This window comes from Talpa europaea, assembly GCF_964194135.1.
Source record: "Talpa europaea genome assembly, chromosome: 7".
NCBI classification, from domain to species: domain Eukaryota; kingdom Metazoa; phylum Chordata; class Mammalia; order Eulipotyphla; family Talpidae; genus Talpa; species Talpa europaea.
Window position 1 is genome coordinate 125,259,491 of NC_140074.1, and position 16,339 is coordinate 125,275,829.

General features: G+C 55.8%; 1 protein-coding gene across 1 annotated transcript; it reads left to right on the forward strand.

The window, feature by feature from the left end:
- Positions 1-643: 643 nt before the first annotated feature.
- Positions 644-3,339, forward strand: LOC311173952 (proline-rich protein 29-like; the record flags this gene model as incomplete). Its single annotated transcript, XM_084238037.1, has 6 exons — positions 644-715; positions 1,543-1,618; positions 1,784-1,854; positions 2,699-2,922; positions 3,053-3,123; positions 3,311-3,339. The coding sequence occupies 6 exons, from the start codon at positions 644-646 to the stop codon at positions 3,337-3,339; spliced, it is 543 nt and encodes a 180-aa protein (XP_084094163.1).
- Between the last annotated feature and the right edge of the window lie 13,000 nt (positions 3,340-16,339).

Genomic DNA, 16,339 nt, shown 5'->3' on the forward strand with positions numbered 1-16,339 from the left:
AGACCCTTCCCTCTGACCGCCTCCAGGGACCCGGCACCCACAGTCTGGAAAGCCTCTCGGGGCTGCTGGGCAGCTCAGGTTCCTGGAGCCAGAGCAGCCTGCTGACCCTGCAGCCCCATTCCAGCATAAATCCTCTGGAGCAGAGAGCAAGGCCAGTGCCTGGACTCATGACTGATGAGGCCCTGTAGCTGGTGTCCAGGTCCTCAGGGCCCGGCCTTGCACACACCTGTCTGTATGGGAAATGGTTTTCAGGCTTTTCTGCCCTCCCACCATCAGGACGGCCCTGCCTGATGGGGCATCTGCAGTTGTGACATGGTTGCCAACTGTCTTGTTGACTTCTGCGGGCCTTGGGAGGAGTATTGAGAGATAGTCATGGAGAGGAGGAGAAACAGGAGCAAGAAGGTCAGAGAAGCCCAGAAGGAAGACTTTCTGGGGCCTTGGAGGCCCACTGGGCTCCTAGCCCCCTGGCACTCCTGCCTGCCGTGTACCCAGTTGTTGCAATGCATGTAAAGCTCAATAAAAGCCTGAGAAACCCGCCAAGGGCTCCAGACTCCTCCTTTACTCCATCTGCCGGATCAGAAAACCTGCTCAGTGCCCTTCCTGCCACTGCACTGGCCCAGCTCCATGAGCTGTCCCGGGGCTCATGGGTCTTTTTGACATCCTCCCAGAGGGCCCCTTCCTGATGCAGGAAAAAGTGGGGACTCCACTCACCAGAGTATGGGGGGAGGAGAAGGGGGGAGGTGCAGGGGAGGAGCAGGCTCACCGCAGGGCTGCCCAGCTCATTCTCGGCATGTGGGGAGAGGCACGTGCTTCTCACGCTCAGGTGGTGGGTTTCCCACAGGGTGCTGGCCAAGGCCCCCAGGAGTTTTCTTAGCGTAGAATATCTGGGGAACAGGCCAGAGGTGCAGGGGGTGAGAGGATTCACCAGAGACAGAGTGGGGACCAGAACAGGCAGACTGACCAAAGCACACTGCTGAGGGGAGCCGCGGGGAGACAGGAGAGGTCTGCTGCGCCATGTGGGCAGCTCCCTGGCCGGGGATGGGACTCAGGCCACAGTGGGGATGGTGCTGAGACTCAACCCCTAGGCCCCAAACGGCTGGAGCCCAGATCTCACCCGTCTCACCCCGGCCTCCCTTCCTGGAATTCAGCCCCAATAAGTCTTCGGGGACACCCTGCAGTGTTCCGAAGAACTTGTTCTCACAAACACCAAGGAAGATGTTCCAGCCCCTGCTGGGCCACCCACCGCTCCCCTCTAGGCCGGCTGCTCACCCCCCACCCCATCCAGACCCCTACCCCGGGGACAGCTGAGGAGCCCCTCCCACAGGGAGGGTGGTCGTCCCGCCTTTAAGATGAACTGGGCTCCGAACCTGAAACTACCTTTATTTGTAGTTGGCTCAACAGCAAGATGCCACCATCCACCAGCGGAATCACAAAACTGTACAGGGGGTACAAAAACAGGCCCTTTAACTTAATACCTGCTGCAATCCCCCACCCAGCCCCTTCTCAGCCTGGCCTGGATCAGTCTGTCTCCCGCTCCTCTAGCCTTGGGTGACCATCCTGCAGCCCCTCTCCTGGGCCGTCCCCCCGCCACCCCAGCAGCCAGGCCGCATGAAGGAAGGTGAAACTCAGGACTCACCCCCTTTTTGTCCTCTCTGCCCTGCTCATTCTCTGGGCGTCCACGCTGCACCCCACCTTCTGCTCCCGGGGGACTGGGTGTAAGGGAAGCCTCTGGGATGGGACCTGGGGGGCGGTGTCTGGAAAGGCCTGCTGAACCCCCTCCTAGACCTGCTGGAGCTGATGATGCTACAGAATGCGCAGATGCACCAGCTGCTGCTGGGCGGCCTGGTGGCCTCAGCGCTCAGCCCCGGGCCAGAGCCCCCCTAGCCTCAGGTATGTGGGCTGGGGCTAGAGTAGGGACCCCTTCCTGGAGAAAAAGGACCAAGCGCAGAGGAGCAGGAAGCCAGCCACACCTTGGCTGGGTGTGACACTGACTATATGCCAGCTCTCCTCAGTTTCCATTGGGGGAGGGTCCCCAAATCCAGACCACCCAGGCCTCCTTTCCAAGGAGGATTCCCACGGGACTGCAGGCCCCTGGACCAGCAGGGCCATCGCACCATGGCACCTGCAGGTCCTGACTCTTATTAAGGTGAACATGGGGATGAGTAAAGGAGTAAGAATACAAGGCAACTGGGCCTGTGACTGGCGCATGGAGAGGTAAAAGGTGAAAGTGTGGGTGCACAGTGATTGGGGAAAGAGGAGAGGCTCCTCGGAGGAGACTTACAAACATTCTTGAAGTGCAGGGAGGATTTGGAGGTCGGAGGAAGCTGGCAATGTATCCACTGCGCAGCCCTTGACATGAGCGCCCCAGCCCACTGGCTCCAGGCCTGGGTTGCCGTCAGGGGCAGTTCACCAGACTCCCCATCAGTCACTGGGGAGTCACCCCAGGATTCCTCTAATCCTGGCTCTGCCACGTATTAGCTGGGTGACCTTAGACAAGTGGCTCAACCTCTCTGAGCCTCCGTTTTCCCCACCTGCAAAATAAGGACTAAATGTCTCCGGAGTGCCTCGCTGCATGCAGTCACTGCGCCACTCACGGCAGCCGGTTGGGATGGCATCTGGGGATAAAGTTTAGGAGGCTGGAGGATGGGGTTTGGGGAGCCAAACATTATCATCTCCCCTCCCCTCTGCGCTGTCCCAGGTCTACCTGGAGGGCCAAGAGGAGAGTGAGGCGGAGGAGCTGCTGGAGGCCCAGGAGGAAGGGTCTCTGGTGTTCCACCACCACTACGTGCCCTGCCCGCTGCCCACTCTGGGCGCCCTACCACCCTGGCCGGCCTCTTTCCTGCCCCCTCCCCCACACCAGCCCCACGTGCAGGACATGACCAGGACTCAGCCCTGCCCTCCTGCCTTTGGGAAAAGGGGCGCGTAAGTGCGGCTGGGGGTCTGTCCTCACCTGGGCTGGGCTAGAGAAGCTGGTCAGGGGCTGGAGATACCCGAGGGTGAACCCCTGGAGGCCATCTCAGATGGGGGGCTTTATTTCTCCTCCTCATCTCAGGAGAGCTGTGCCCCCGCCCCTACCGCCCAGTGCCACAGGGACTGTGGGTGCAGATGTACCTCCGGCTTCAGGTGGGCTTGGGTGTCTGGCAGTGGGGCCCAGCTGAGGGGTAGTCAGGAACCCGGAGGGGGGTCATGTTTCCTGAGCCTGGGGGGCTCCTACTGCCACCGCCATAGGCAGCTGGGCTATCCCCTCCCCTTTCCCTCTTTGGGGTCCAGGAGGGAGGAGGGAGTCCCATGAGGTGCACTCTCCCCGCAGACTACTATGATGCCGAGAGCTTACCCTGAGGACTGCGCCGACTTCACTGCGGGGCCCAGAGACAGCCCCACGTGCCCTCTAGTCCCTGCTGACTCTACACCCGTGCCTGGCAGCCCTTCCGCCCACTCAGCCCCAGCCAGTACCTCCCTCATTCCCCCCCACCCCACCCCTACTCCAGTGAATGAACCCCTCGCACCGGCCTGCTCTGCTCTGGAGCAGGAGCCCGCAGAGCACCGCCCAGGTCCGAGGCCAAGTGAGCACCCGCTCTTTCTCCGTTTCCTGCCTGGGCAGGGGGAGGCCTGGGCACCAGGGCCCACCCTCCCCGCCCCTCTCTCCCCTGTCTCTGGCATGGCCAGGGCTGTGGGGTCTCCGTTGGGCCTCCATTTGCTCTGAAGACCCAGAGTGATGGAGAGGCCTGGCTGGGAGGGTCCTGGAGCTGAGCCGGCTCCCTCAGGCCCCTCAACCCAGGCAGCTGACTCCGTTGGCAGAAAGGAGAAGTCAGGGTCCTGTCCTGCTCAGACCTACCAGGACCTGTTGTACCGGATGGGCCATGAGCGAACAGAGCTTCTCTGCCCTGTCAAGCCGGGGCTTGTCTCCCTCCCTCCCCCAGGAGGGATTAGGCCCTCAGGGGTTTGTATTTGAGCTAGAAAGTGAGAGTCCCCAGAGTCCTCTGCTGCTTGTCGCCATCCTTCAGCCGGAGCTGGACCACAGCCCGGGAGCCACGGTCCAGTTCCGTGGGCGCTGCGCTCACACAGGACGTGCCCGGTAGGGCCCCCGCTGGTTCCTCCAGGCCTCTCCAACCGGTAGTTGCCTATCGGGCTCTGGCGCCACTGCTTGCCCAAGACAAAGCACAGCACGACGGATGTCACAAACAAGATGAGCAGCAAGGACACGACGATGATGACGACCAGCTGGTTGTTCTGAGGGGGCTCTGGGGAGAGAGGGGCGGTGGTCTCAGAAGCCCTGTGCTTCCAGGTCCAGGGTACCCACACCCCCGTCCACTCTGCAGTCGCCCTGCGGCGCAGGCAAGGGCGGGCGGCATCTGCCCCAAGGACCGAGAGGAAGGGGCCTCCGGTCCAGGCCACAGCCCGGCCTCTGCGCCGCGAGGCAGGTGTCCCCCTGCACCTGGCCTGGGGCGGGCGTCGCTCACTCCTGCCCCGGAAGGCGCATGGCCCAGGCCCAGCCTCCGCCCTGGCAGCGAGGACCACGTGTCCACCAAGTTCTCCGCAGACAGGCAGCGCCTGGGCACCCACAGCCCCGGGGAGGGGAGCTCGAGGCAGCTTCGGGGTGTCAGGCCAAACCCCCCCTTGCGGAGAAAGGCCGAAGCCAGAGAGGAGGCGGACTCCTGCCGGTCACCGCTCACGGCCAAGCAGCTAGTGGGGGTCCAAGCCGGGAACTGGGAAAGAGCTGCCCGGAAGAGGGGACCCCTGAGTTGGCAGAGTGGGGCTCAGGGGCCAAATCCCAGTGCCATCGCCTTCCCTCCCCCACGCAAGGGCGCCCCTCACCGTAGACCTCAAGCTCCTGGGACGCCCAGCCGATGCGCACGAGGCCCCCTCCTGTTGACTGCAGGTCCAGCTCCACCAGGCAGGAGAAGTTGTAGAAGCCTTCTCGCTCGGGAGCCGTGGAGTTATGTGTGACCACGGCCTCCTGGGGGTCTGTTGTTTCTTCCCTAAGGGTCTGGCTGTGCAGAATCTCCTTACCACGGAACAGGGTGAGAATGAGTCTCTCGAGGGGTGCCACAGCCAGCACCCTGCACTCAATGGTGAAGGAGCTGCCCACGGCCACCCGGGTGGGCTGCAACGTCAGCAGCACTTGCTTGAGGGGGTCTGCAGGAAAGAGGAGCATGCTCTGGTCAGAAAGGTGCAGTCCCAGCAGGCCTATCTGGCCAGGACCACCCTGGTGTCCCCCACCTAGGCTCCCAGGTCCAGCTGGATTTGTGGGGGAGGAGGTGGGCTGGGGCTGGCCTGCCGTAGAGCAGGGAGAGGGGAAGAAGGAAGCAGCTTGGGGTGAAGGACGAACTGGGTGGAAATTTTATGAATGGATGGATTCTGGGCTGGACAAGATTGAAGGTGGTCAGTTGTCCACAAAGAAGGCCTAGAAACTGTATAGCCAACCGGGAATATGAAAGTGTGGGTCTGTCGCCTTGCTCTCCAGAAATTAAATCAAGTTTCAACAATTAAACAGTTGGGGGCTGCTGTGGTGGTCCGGGGTTAAGTCTCAGCATTATCATTGCTATGACCTGAATTCGATCCTTGGCCAGGGAGCTACCCACATGGTGCAGCAGCCCTCTCCTGTCTCACCCGCTGCTCCCCTCAGCAGTGTGTTTCAGTGGATCTGCCTGTTCTGCTCCCCACTCTGTCTCTGGTGAATCCTCTCACCCCAAATCTCTGGCCTGTACCCCAGTTCTTCTATGCAAAAATTAAAAAAAAAAAGAACAGTTGGGTGATCATGATGAGTTGTAGGAGCTGAGCCATGAGCTCAGCTTGGGTCCCTGACAGCACCCCAAGCTCCCCTTTGAACTAGGATACTTGGCTCCATCACACCAGGATTACGTGTTGGATTTAGAACACTTGCAACATTTCTAGCCATTTGATCTGACATCAGAATTGGGGCGGGGGCAGAATGCCCAAGTGATACCCTCAGTGCCAAGGTATCTGAGAATGTTGCCTTTGGGGGGTGGTCTCTGTGCTCATGGGCAGGTGTGTGTGTGATGGTCACACATTTCCAGGGGCCTCAGGAAAATAGAGGCACTGGTGATGCCTCAACCTCCCCACGAGGAGAAGGGGATGCAGAGAGTGTGGCCACCTTCACGGGGGACCTGGGATGTTCCGGGGATGGGGCAGGGGACGTGAGTGCCTCCTGCGGACCGGCCTTCAGGTCCCTGTAACCCTGGCTGGGATCGGGGTCCTCTGGCAAGACGCAAAGCAGCTGCCAGCAGCTCAGCAGCGTCCAGTGAGGGGAAGGAGAGATTCTGGGGCTGCTTCTGGTCACCCCGGAGCCCGGGGGGCAGGGGCCGTGAGGAGATGCCCTGCAGCCGGGGCTCGGGCCACTCACAGACCACTCGGACAGTGGCTGACTTCGAAAGCTGCTTCCCATCGCAGGTGAAGTAGCAGATGACGTCCGTGTCCTCGAAGGCGTTGAACAACAAGTACCGCACCCACTGAGGCTGCTGGTCCAACAACTCCTTGGCTAGGGTGGTCTCCAGGCCTCCGTCCTCAGGCTGGACACAGCTGGTGCTGCAGTTGATCACCACGGACCCTCCGGGCACCAAGGTCAGCTGCTCTGGCCACATGCGGACCTCAAACGCCTCCTCAGCAGACCCTGGAGGACCAGAAACCCCAGGCAGGGACGTCCCTGGCCGTCGGGTCAGGGGGCAGGGGCCCAAGAAGAAAGGCCAAAGCTCCTCACCTCCTCTCCCTTGGCTTAGCCTTGTCACCTCCATCTAGACCCTGAGGCTTGCACCGCCCCCGCCCTCAGGCTGCCTCCCTGCCCTGGACTGTTCTTGCTCCAGCCCATCTGCCCCATCACCTCCAGCTTAGTTTTCCTGGCACATGCCCCCTGGAGAGGGCTCCTGCTCCACCCTCCAGGCCCAGCCCAAATGTCTGCACAAGCCTATCAGTGGTGGGGGTGGAATGTTCTCTGCCCCCTGCCTTGGGTTCAACCCTCCCTTCCTCAGACACTGCTCTAGCCTCTGGGCACAGCCTCCACCAGAGCAGGCCAGGCTCTGCCCTGCAGTGCTCACCCCCCTGAAGGAGACAAACAATCAAGTGAAAATAGCAGATCTGTGAGAGGGGGGTGCCCTGGAAGGAAATGGGGGGGGGTGGGGCTGCTGTCTTGAATAGTGCTCAGGAGGCCTCATGGAGATGCCACATTTGAGCTAAGAGATGGGGCAGCCCTGTCCATATCTGGGGGTCTGTTACCAAGGAGAGGGTCCTGCCAGCGCAAAGACCCTGGATATCTGGGGGGTTGTTATTGGGGAGAGGTCCCTGCCAGGGCAAAGACCCGCCTGTCTGAGAACAGCAAGGAGGTGATCTACCGGTCGGAGCAGAGCTCCAGCCCTGGGTGAGACACAGGGCAAGCTAGGAATTAGGCAGATTTAGGGACACTGCAGGAGGGGACCTCAGAGAATTGAAGAAGGCTTCGGAGATAAGGGCGGCAAGAGGAGTGTAACTAATTCCACCTGGAAAAACAAACATCCCAGAACTGAGGACAACATTGTTAATGCTGGCCTTGGTTTCCTCAGGTGATAAAGGGAGGTAGAGATTGGGGAAAGGGAGATGGTTTAATTTATGGACAACTTCGAAGGGCAGCTGTTTATCTTCAATGCAGGGATGCCCATCCAGAGGACTGGGCCTTAAAGATAAAGAAGTAACAAATGGGGAAAGAGAAAGCCATTAGATAAGGAATGTGAAGATCCCCCACTCAGTAGCAAATTAAGTGAGACAGCCGAGAACTAACCAATCACAGAGAGACTGGTGGGGCTTTAGAATAATGAGGGAAAGAAGGTCTATATTCCCTGAGACACGACTCCACTTTGGCTTCCTTGCCCCTCCCAGGCCTGGTTCCCTGGTCTGGGAGTCCTACTTTATTTCCGCTCTTTTTCTCCTCAAAAAACTTCTTTCTCTAAACGAACCTGCTTCTTCTTGCTTGCTTGCTTGGGAGTCTGTGAAGATCTTGCTGCGGCTTCCTGAGACACAAACCCGTGGGGGTCTAGTGGCCGGGACTCAGCGCTGCCCTGCAGCCTGGGATCTGCTCCTGGCTGGGAGCCTAGGCCTGACAATTCCGGTATCATGGGGACATAGGGTCCCCAGGATGTTTCCAGAGCCCAGGAAAGGCTGGGCAGAGGGAGTCCAGGGTCATGGGGTGAGCTGCTGACTCATTCCTGTTTCCTCCCCCTTGGCTGTTTCCGAGTCTCTAGAAGGCAGCCCCCAGGTTGTGTGTTTCCCTAAGTGCAGCTGACTTCTGAGAAGTATTTGATGTGTGGAGAAACCTCAGCGCTCACCTCCCACTCGCCATCACCAGAAGGTCCTGGATCTCAGGGGGCCTGTCCTGTGTCATGTGCCCCGCCCACCCCACGAGAGCCCCCACTTGGCCCTCGGTCGGTGGCATCTAGAGATGGGCGAGCAGGACGCTGTGCAGAGAGAGGGCATTTGATCCAGAGTTCGCCTCGCCCAGCTGCGTGAGACCTTGGGACTCGCTTCCTCACTGACCTCAGCTGCCTCAGCTCCCAGTGGACTGGCCGCCCCTCTCGCGGGTCTGCGGGGCAGGCGCCCAAGACGGTGCTTGGGAAGCGCCCGCAGCTTGTCCCAAACAGCACCTGGCACAGGGCAGCATTTCCTCTGCAGGCCCTTGACCCCTGGAAGGGGCTCACTTCCATGTTGACCATCCCCAGAGTGGATGTCTCTGCCCCCCTGCTGTGCCCTGGGCCACTTATGGAGACCAGCTGGGACTTGCCTCAGGGTCCCGTCAGCCCCTGGGCCCCACCAGGCCCACCACTCACACTCCACAACCAGTCACATCCACCCCCCATGGAGTGTGGGGTCTGCTTGACCTGGGGGCCAAAGGCCAGGACCCCCACCCATCGCCCCAGGGTCACGGGAAGCCACTCTGGTCAAAGGCCCGGTGACTTGGGGGTCAGACCCCTGCTCCACCAGACGCCAGTGCAGCGGGCAGCCCACCCTCCAGCGGGCATGAGTGAGTCAGGAACCCCGGGCGCCGGCTCACCTGGGCCCCAGAACAGGGCAAGAAGCATCACGGGCAGGCGCCAGCAGCTCCAAGGGCACATCTCGAGGGGCAGCCACGGCTGGCAGGGAGCGCTGAGGGTGGCCTAAGGAGACAGGGAGGTAGCAGGTCAGGGAGTGGCCTGGGCCACTGCCTGGAGACCTCAGCCTTCTGTGCGCTGATGACCTCTTGCATTAGCCTCTCATTATCTGAGTGGTCTTTGGAAGCCACGTGGAAGGCGGGATTCTGGGGCTCAGGGCTTGCAAGAATCCAGGCAGAGGAAGTGGGGAGTAGCTGATACGCAGAGGCTACAACCTGGTCCTGTGGCACATTTGCAGGGGGCAGAGCATGGTGGGGGCATGTGGGAGCAAGCCCACGCACGTGGGAGGGACGTGTGTGTGTGTGCGTGTGTGTGTGTGTGTGTGTATAAGGTGGAGGGTGGTGCTGACAAGCCCCAGACCCCACAGGCCACATCTTTGAGGTCCCTTCTAGGAAGGGGCCATCAGAAGTCAGGGACACTCAGTCTCCACAGTGAATCAGATCTTTTCTCAGGAAGCCTGGCCAGGGCTTGGAGGTACTCCAGGATGGGGCTGTTTGTGCCACCACTTAACCTCGGCCGGCCCTGACTCAGCTGATTCAGGGGCTCCTGGAGGCCCAGGGCCTCAGGAAATGCACCCCACAGCAAGCCCCAGCAGCCCAGACTCTAGGGATGAGGAGTTCCAGCCTCCATGTCCCAGGTTCCCTCATGGTGTCTCCTCTGAGACCTCCAGGGGTGAATTTGGGGATGGGGTGTGTGGGTGGGGATGGGGCCTGTGTTTCTAGAGATGTTCCATTCATAGACTCTGCCACAGACTCTCCAGAAGCAGGGAGCAGGTAAGGGTAGGGGTGTCTGGTGATTGGGAGGCCCACCCCAGGCCCCGCTATGCCTAGGACACCCTGGGAGCAGCAGGGTTTGGGCGAGGTCAGGGAGGAGCAGGGCACCCAGACAGGGCCTCTCCAAAGGGATACCCAGTGTCGTCAGGACTTGGGGGTGGAAGGCTGGGGCGCGCCCTGCCCTTCCCTGACTGCTGCCAGCGCTGCCATCGACACTCTGGGTCTGGAATCACCAGACAGCACATCTGGACTTTGGAGTGGTTCAGGGAGGAAGGGCAGGGCTGGATCCGCAGAGAAGAAATGGGAAAAGTCGGAGAGCAGTCATCCCAGCCAGCAGGGATCTGACTCCACAACGGGCTGGCAAGCGCTGAGAACGGGGAACATTCTGAAAATGGCATAAAAATAAACCACCCTCAGCCAGCCGTGAAAAGCTACACAAGGAGAAAAGCCCAGAAAAAGTGGGACAAATGCAATTCTTTAAAAAAGATGACATTAACACACTCAGATTTACTAACGGCCACAATAAAGATGAAGAGACTGAGCTGCAGGGAAAAGAGAGAGAGGGTCAGATTAGATTTTGAAGCATCTTTGGCCTGAATGGATCCATTACTGTCCTGGGTCTGGGTTTCACGCAAGGACGATTCTTCATCAACCAGTCACAGCAGAACTGGCAGGAGAAGGGGAGGGTGCTTGGCCCTGTTATCCCTACAAATGCTCAAAATGTTCATGGGATCCAGGTCAGTTCCCTCGGAGACCCCAAGATTTGATGGGGCTAGCAAGTGGGCAGGACTCGAATTGTGATTCATTTTGGTGCCCTGGCTAACCTCTGCCTGTAAATCAGGTTAGCTTCTGGAACAGCCGAGGGGGTGAGAGAATCCTCTGTGTATTGGGAGAGGCTGCTGAAAGTGTTGAAAGGAGAAAAATGGGTTTATGCGGATTAGAGAACTCATGGCAGAAACAGAAAGGGAGGGGTTTTTTATTTTATGTTTTTAAAAAACACTTGTCTTTTTTTTTTTTTTTTTTTTGCATAGAAGATCTGGGGTGTAAGCCAGAGGTGCGGGGGCTGAGAAGATTCACCAGAGACAGAGTGGGGAGCACCTAAAACTTGTTATAAGTGTTCTAAAAAAGTCTATTTTTAAAAATAACACACACTACCTCAGATGTGAACTTTCTGGGTTAGGGTCTTGCCAGCTACCAGATTGTGGTAAAAAAAATTGCAAGCTTTTCTGGCCTCCCTGGTAGCATAGGGGTTAAGTCTCAGCACTATCACCCCTGTGGCCAGAGTTCAATATCCGGGCCAGGGAGCTGACCCACATGGTGCAGCAGACCTCTACTGTCTCACCTGCTGCTCCCCTCAGCAGTGTATCTCAGTGGATCCGCCTGTTCTGCTCCCCACTCTGTCTCTGGTGAATCCTTTCATCCCACCCCCACCCCACCCCTCTGTCCTACACCCCAGATCTTCTACATAAAAATAAATAAATAAAATCTTAGAAAAAGTACAAGCTTTTCAATTCAACTCAATCAGCAGGATTTAGTGAAATCAGGCTCAGTCATTGCTAAAATTTCACCGTACGTTAGATTTTTAAAAAATCTGATGGACTGTGGAGGCCAATCTCACACTTGAAAATAGATGTAATGGTGTGGCAGAACTCTCCTGCTGTGCCTGCTGCTCCCCTCAGCAGTGCATTTCGGTTGTCTGCCTGTTCTGCTCCCGGCTCTGTCTCTGGTGAACCCTCTCACCCTCTCGTGCCAGTGGCCTGTACCCCAGGTCTTGTATAGAAATAAATAAATCTTAAAAAAAAAAAAAAAAGAAAGAAAAGAGATGTAAAAATTAGAAGGAAAATACTATCAGACCAAATCTGTCAGTGCAAAAATAGAAGCCATCACACCCAATTAGGGCTTGTCTCAGGTGGGCAAAGGTGGGCTAACGACAGAAGAAAATCAATAGGTGACATCTAGACGTTGCTTCTCTGAACAGAGGACCGTTCTGCTCCCTTAGATTCCTCGCACGCTCTCGCCTTCCCTCTCGAGCTTACACCACTTTTCTGTAACTTCTTGCCTCAGTTCTTCAATGCTTTGGGGAACACTCACTTGCCTGTCAGTTTTCCCCAGGAGTATGGGGAGTTAAGCTCCCCACAATGCACATCAAGGGAAGAGGAGCTGGTGGATGGGTGACCTCACCTCCTCCCTCCCTGCTCCCCTCAGCAGTGTGCTTCGTCAGTCTGCCTGTTCTGCTCCCCGCTCTGGCTCTGGTGAATTCTCTCACCCTCCTGCGCTTCTGACTGTACTCAGTGCTTGTATAAATACATAAATAAATCTTAAAAAAAAATTTAGTTATTTATGCACACAAGAACTGAGGTATAGACCAGAGGCATGGGGTGTGAGAGACAGAGACAGAGTGTGGAGCAGAACAGGTGGATCAACTGAAATACACTGCTGAGGGGAGCAGAGGGTGGGACAGGAGAGGTCTGCTGCGCCAAGTGGGTCAGCTTCCTGGCCAAGATCGAACTCATGTTGCAGTGGCTGGCAGTAGCTTGATAGCACTGACACTTTAACCCCTGCACCACCAGGAAAGCCCTAAGTACAACTTAAATAAGTGGAGGGATAACCCAGGGCCATGGCAGGAAGATCCAACATCTTAAAGATGCAATTCTCCCCACATAGATGGATAGATCAGTGCAAGTGCCACTCACCCCAACAATTTTTCCTGAAAGCAGATTCTAAAACTTACATGCAAGAATAAAAAACCCAAGACCCCCCAAAGAAGAATAAGGTGAGGAGATTACTCTTTTAACTATAAGGCTAATTATGAGGTATTAATGTAGACTTAGACAAATGAGCCAATGGAACAGATAAAGAGCCCGGAAATTGACTTGTTTGAAACTTTGATACATTCCACAGGAGGGATTATATCAGCGAGTGAAAGAAGGGTCCAATAAATTAATGATGCTGACCAGATAGTTAACACACGGAGAAAGAAAGAGGAAAATGTATCCTTACTTCATACCAAATGTAGAAATCTACTCCATCCAGATTAAGGATGCTTTAAAAACTTTTATAAGAAAATACAGAGGAGTATTTTTATGTCCTTGGGGCAAGAGAGGATTTCTTTTTCTCTGCTTTATTTTTTGTTTGTTCTCTGAAAAGGATTTCTTAAACAAGACCTCAGAATCACCTTTCTTAAAATAAACAACTGATAATTTTGATTAAATTACCGACACATATAAACATTTCAAAGAAATGGAAACATATCTAAACAAATAAAAAGATGCTTTAACTCAGTCGTGGCCAGGGAAGTTAAATTCAAATCACCACAGGACACCATTTTATGTATATTGGGTTGGAAAAGTTAAGAAATCTCACACAGTCAATCGTTGAAGTCATAGTGTTAGGGGGAAAGGATGTCCTGAGCTAATTCCATGCAGGCTTTGTGGACTCTACCCCAACTCCAGACCAAAGCCATCAAGACATTGGAAAAGACAAATCCCGTCACCACCAAAGGGAAGATTGCTGGGACCTGAGGGTGGAGTAAAGCAGCCAGGTTTGGTATAAAACCAGACATATGGGCCTTGGAGTCTCTCTCTCGCTTGCCTCCTGGCTTCACGGCTGGTGGCTCCCGGCCTGCTCTCAGAGCGCCATTTGGGATTCCAGATCGGCGGATCGGGTAGGACGCATTTAAGACTTTATCTCTCACTTTTCTCCCTGAGCTGTACATTTCCTCATTTGCCCTACCCTTGTAAATAAACCTTTTATTAACCTTTTGTGTGTGCCTGCAGTAGAGCATTGATAAGTCCCTTTAAGCACATGGGTGAGGACCCACAGTCAAGCAACCTGTTTTGTTTTGGGACTGCCTTGTAACACATTTGGCGCCCAACGTGGTTTCCAAGTTACTCCTGCAGTTGACCAGCCCAAAGTAACTTTCCTTCGTTGGTCACCATAAGTGCACTACGTCTGCAGGACTCACAGTATAATCTTTGTCTCAGTCCTATCACAATAGTTCAACAGGAAGTCTTATAATTGTGGGTGTGAGTATCCTGGAGCTCCAGGAAATACTTAGGCATTAATTTGTAAAGCTGAATATCCTTATACCCTACAACTCACAATCTCATTCTTAGATCTCTGTTCTAGAGAATCTTTTGCACTAAGAGCCAAGAAACATATCTGCCTCTTGCCCTTACTATCCGTGTGATCTTGAACAAGATCTCTGTGCCTCAGTTTCTTCTTTCATAAAATGGGGTTAATAATAGTATCTTCTTTGGGACTCCCCGGTGGCACAAGGGGATAAACACCACACTATGAAGCAATCCAGAGCCTCTACAGCACGAGTTTGATCCTCGGCCGGCAAAAGAGAAACCGACATGGCAAGGCAGGCCACTCCTGTCTCGCCCGCTGCTCCCCTTGCAGTGTACTTCACTCAAAAATAGTATCTTCTTTATAGGGTTGTTAAGTGTATTAAACAATGACTTGATTACTTAACTCCATACACAAACCTTAAGAGAATGGATTACAGCCATAAAATACTTAAGAAAACGGCTGATGCTTGCTGGACACAACTCCAACAGCCAGGAAAACAAAAGCAAAACTAAACAAATCAAACTGAAAAGCTTTTGTACCTTGAAAGAAAACATTACGAAGACAAAAGGCCACGACAGCCTGCAAGGAGATATTTGCACACCACGCGTCCAGCAAGGAGTTCATTAACAAAACAGATAAAGAACTCATGCAGCTCAACAAGAAAAAACAAGCAACCCCATCCAAAGGACGTGCAGGGGCTGCCTACACAGACACTCCCCGGGAGAAGACATTCGGAGGCCGACAGCACGTGAGAAAAAGCTCAGCACCACTTATTATGAGGGAAATGATCATCAAAGCCCCACCGAGAGTCCCTGCACCCCTGTGAGAGCGGCTTCACCAACAAGACTGGAGATGGCAAGTGGTGGGGAGGACATGGAGACTCACCCTCTGCCCTGGGGAGGTGATCTCGTCAGCCTCTGTGGGAAACAGTCCAGAAACTCCTTCAAAAAACCAAAATGGAAGGCGCACGTGACCCAGCAAGACCACTGCTGGCTATTTACCCAGACCATACACGAACACCCGTACCCAAAGAAGGATGCCCTCCTGTGTTCACAGCAGCACGGCCCGCCAGTGCCAAGTCAGGGAGCCAGCCCAAGGGCCCATCCCCGGGGGCCGGATAATATACACCCAGTGGACGCTGCTCAGCTGTGTAAAAAGATGAGATTGTGCCTTTGGGGACAAAACGGGTGGCTCTTGAGGTGGCTATGCTGAGGGAAGTAAGTCAGAAAGGGGAAGACAGTTCAGGGAGGGTTTCCCTCAACTGCGGACCATAAATGACCAAATGAAACAAACTCGCAAAGCGCAGCAAGAACAATTCTTAGACTCTGATAAACACACTGGTGCTGGGAGTGGGGGGATGGGGGGGTGATGAGAAGGGAAAGGATGTCACAAGGGGGGTGGTGGAGGGCAAGTGCACATGCACATGGGGGGGTGACCTTCGACTCCCCAAATTGTATCATTATGGAAATGACTGACAAAATTACAAAATAAGTGAGTTAACATGTCCAAGCACTTACACAGTGACTGTCATATAACGGGTTCCTGAAAGGAAAGCGAAAGGGCCTGTGTGTCCAACAAAGCACTGAAAAACACACCCAAAATCTCAGGAAGGAAGACTCAAGAGAGCAATGAAGAAAGCTGGCGAGGGTGGGTGCGCCGGCAGGAGGCGAGCCCTGGGGGAGCCGCAAGACTCCATGCGTGGCACCCTACAGGCTGCACATACATGTCACACGTGTGCCTCTCAGGATGGGACACACCTTGACGTCCACAAAAGGGACACGAAGGGAAATTCCTGCACGTCGAGGGGGAGGGGGAGACGCCACGGGATTTTGAGGTAGGAGAGACCCCTCTAATGGGAAGAAGATGCACTGTGAACCCCAGGAGTCCCGGGTGCTGGTTCAGAGCCCCACAGAGGAGAAGCGCCGCCATGTTATCGAGTCACCTGGAGGACAGCTGCAGAGGAAGAGGACAGACCAGAACAGGAAGCCGCCATAATGGCCCAGCTGAGGATCCAGAAAACAGAGGGACGCTTCCCAGGACCTGGGGCAAGAGGCCAAGGAGCCCTGGGGTCCCCACCCCTGTGCTTCAGGGGGAAACTGAGTCCCCGAGAGGGCAGGGCCATCTTTCCATTTATTCAGCCTTGACTCTGTCCCGATCCGTCCCCACGCTGCCCGCAGGGAGGCGAGACCTGACCGTCCAGCAACTGTGATGAGGCAGGAGGTGGGGTCCGGGGCATCCTAAGAGGGGAAGGCAGGACAAGAGGCCATGGCGCCTCCATGGCAGCGTCTCCGAGGCCGCGCGTTCAGGCCTTTCTCCCGCTCAGGAGTCACGTGATCCTGGGCCAGGCGCCCACCTCACTCC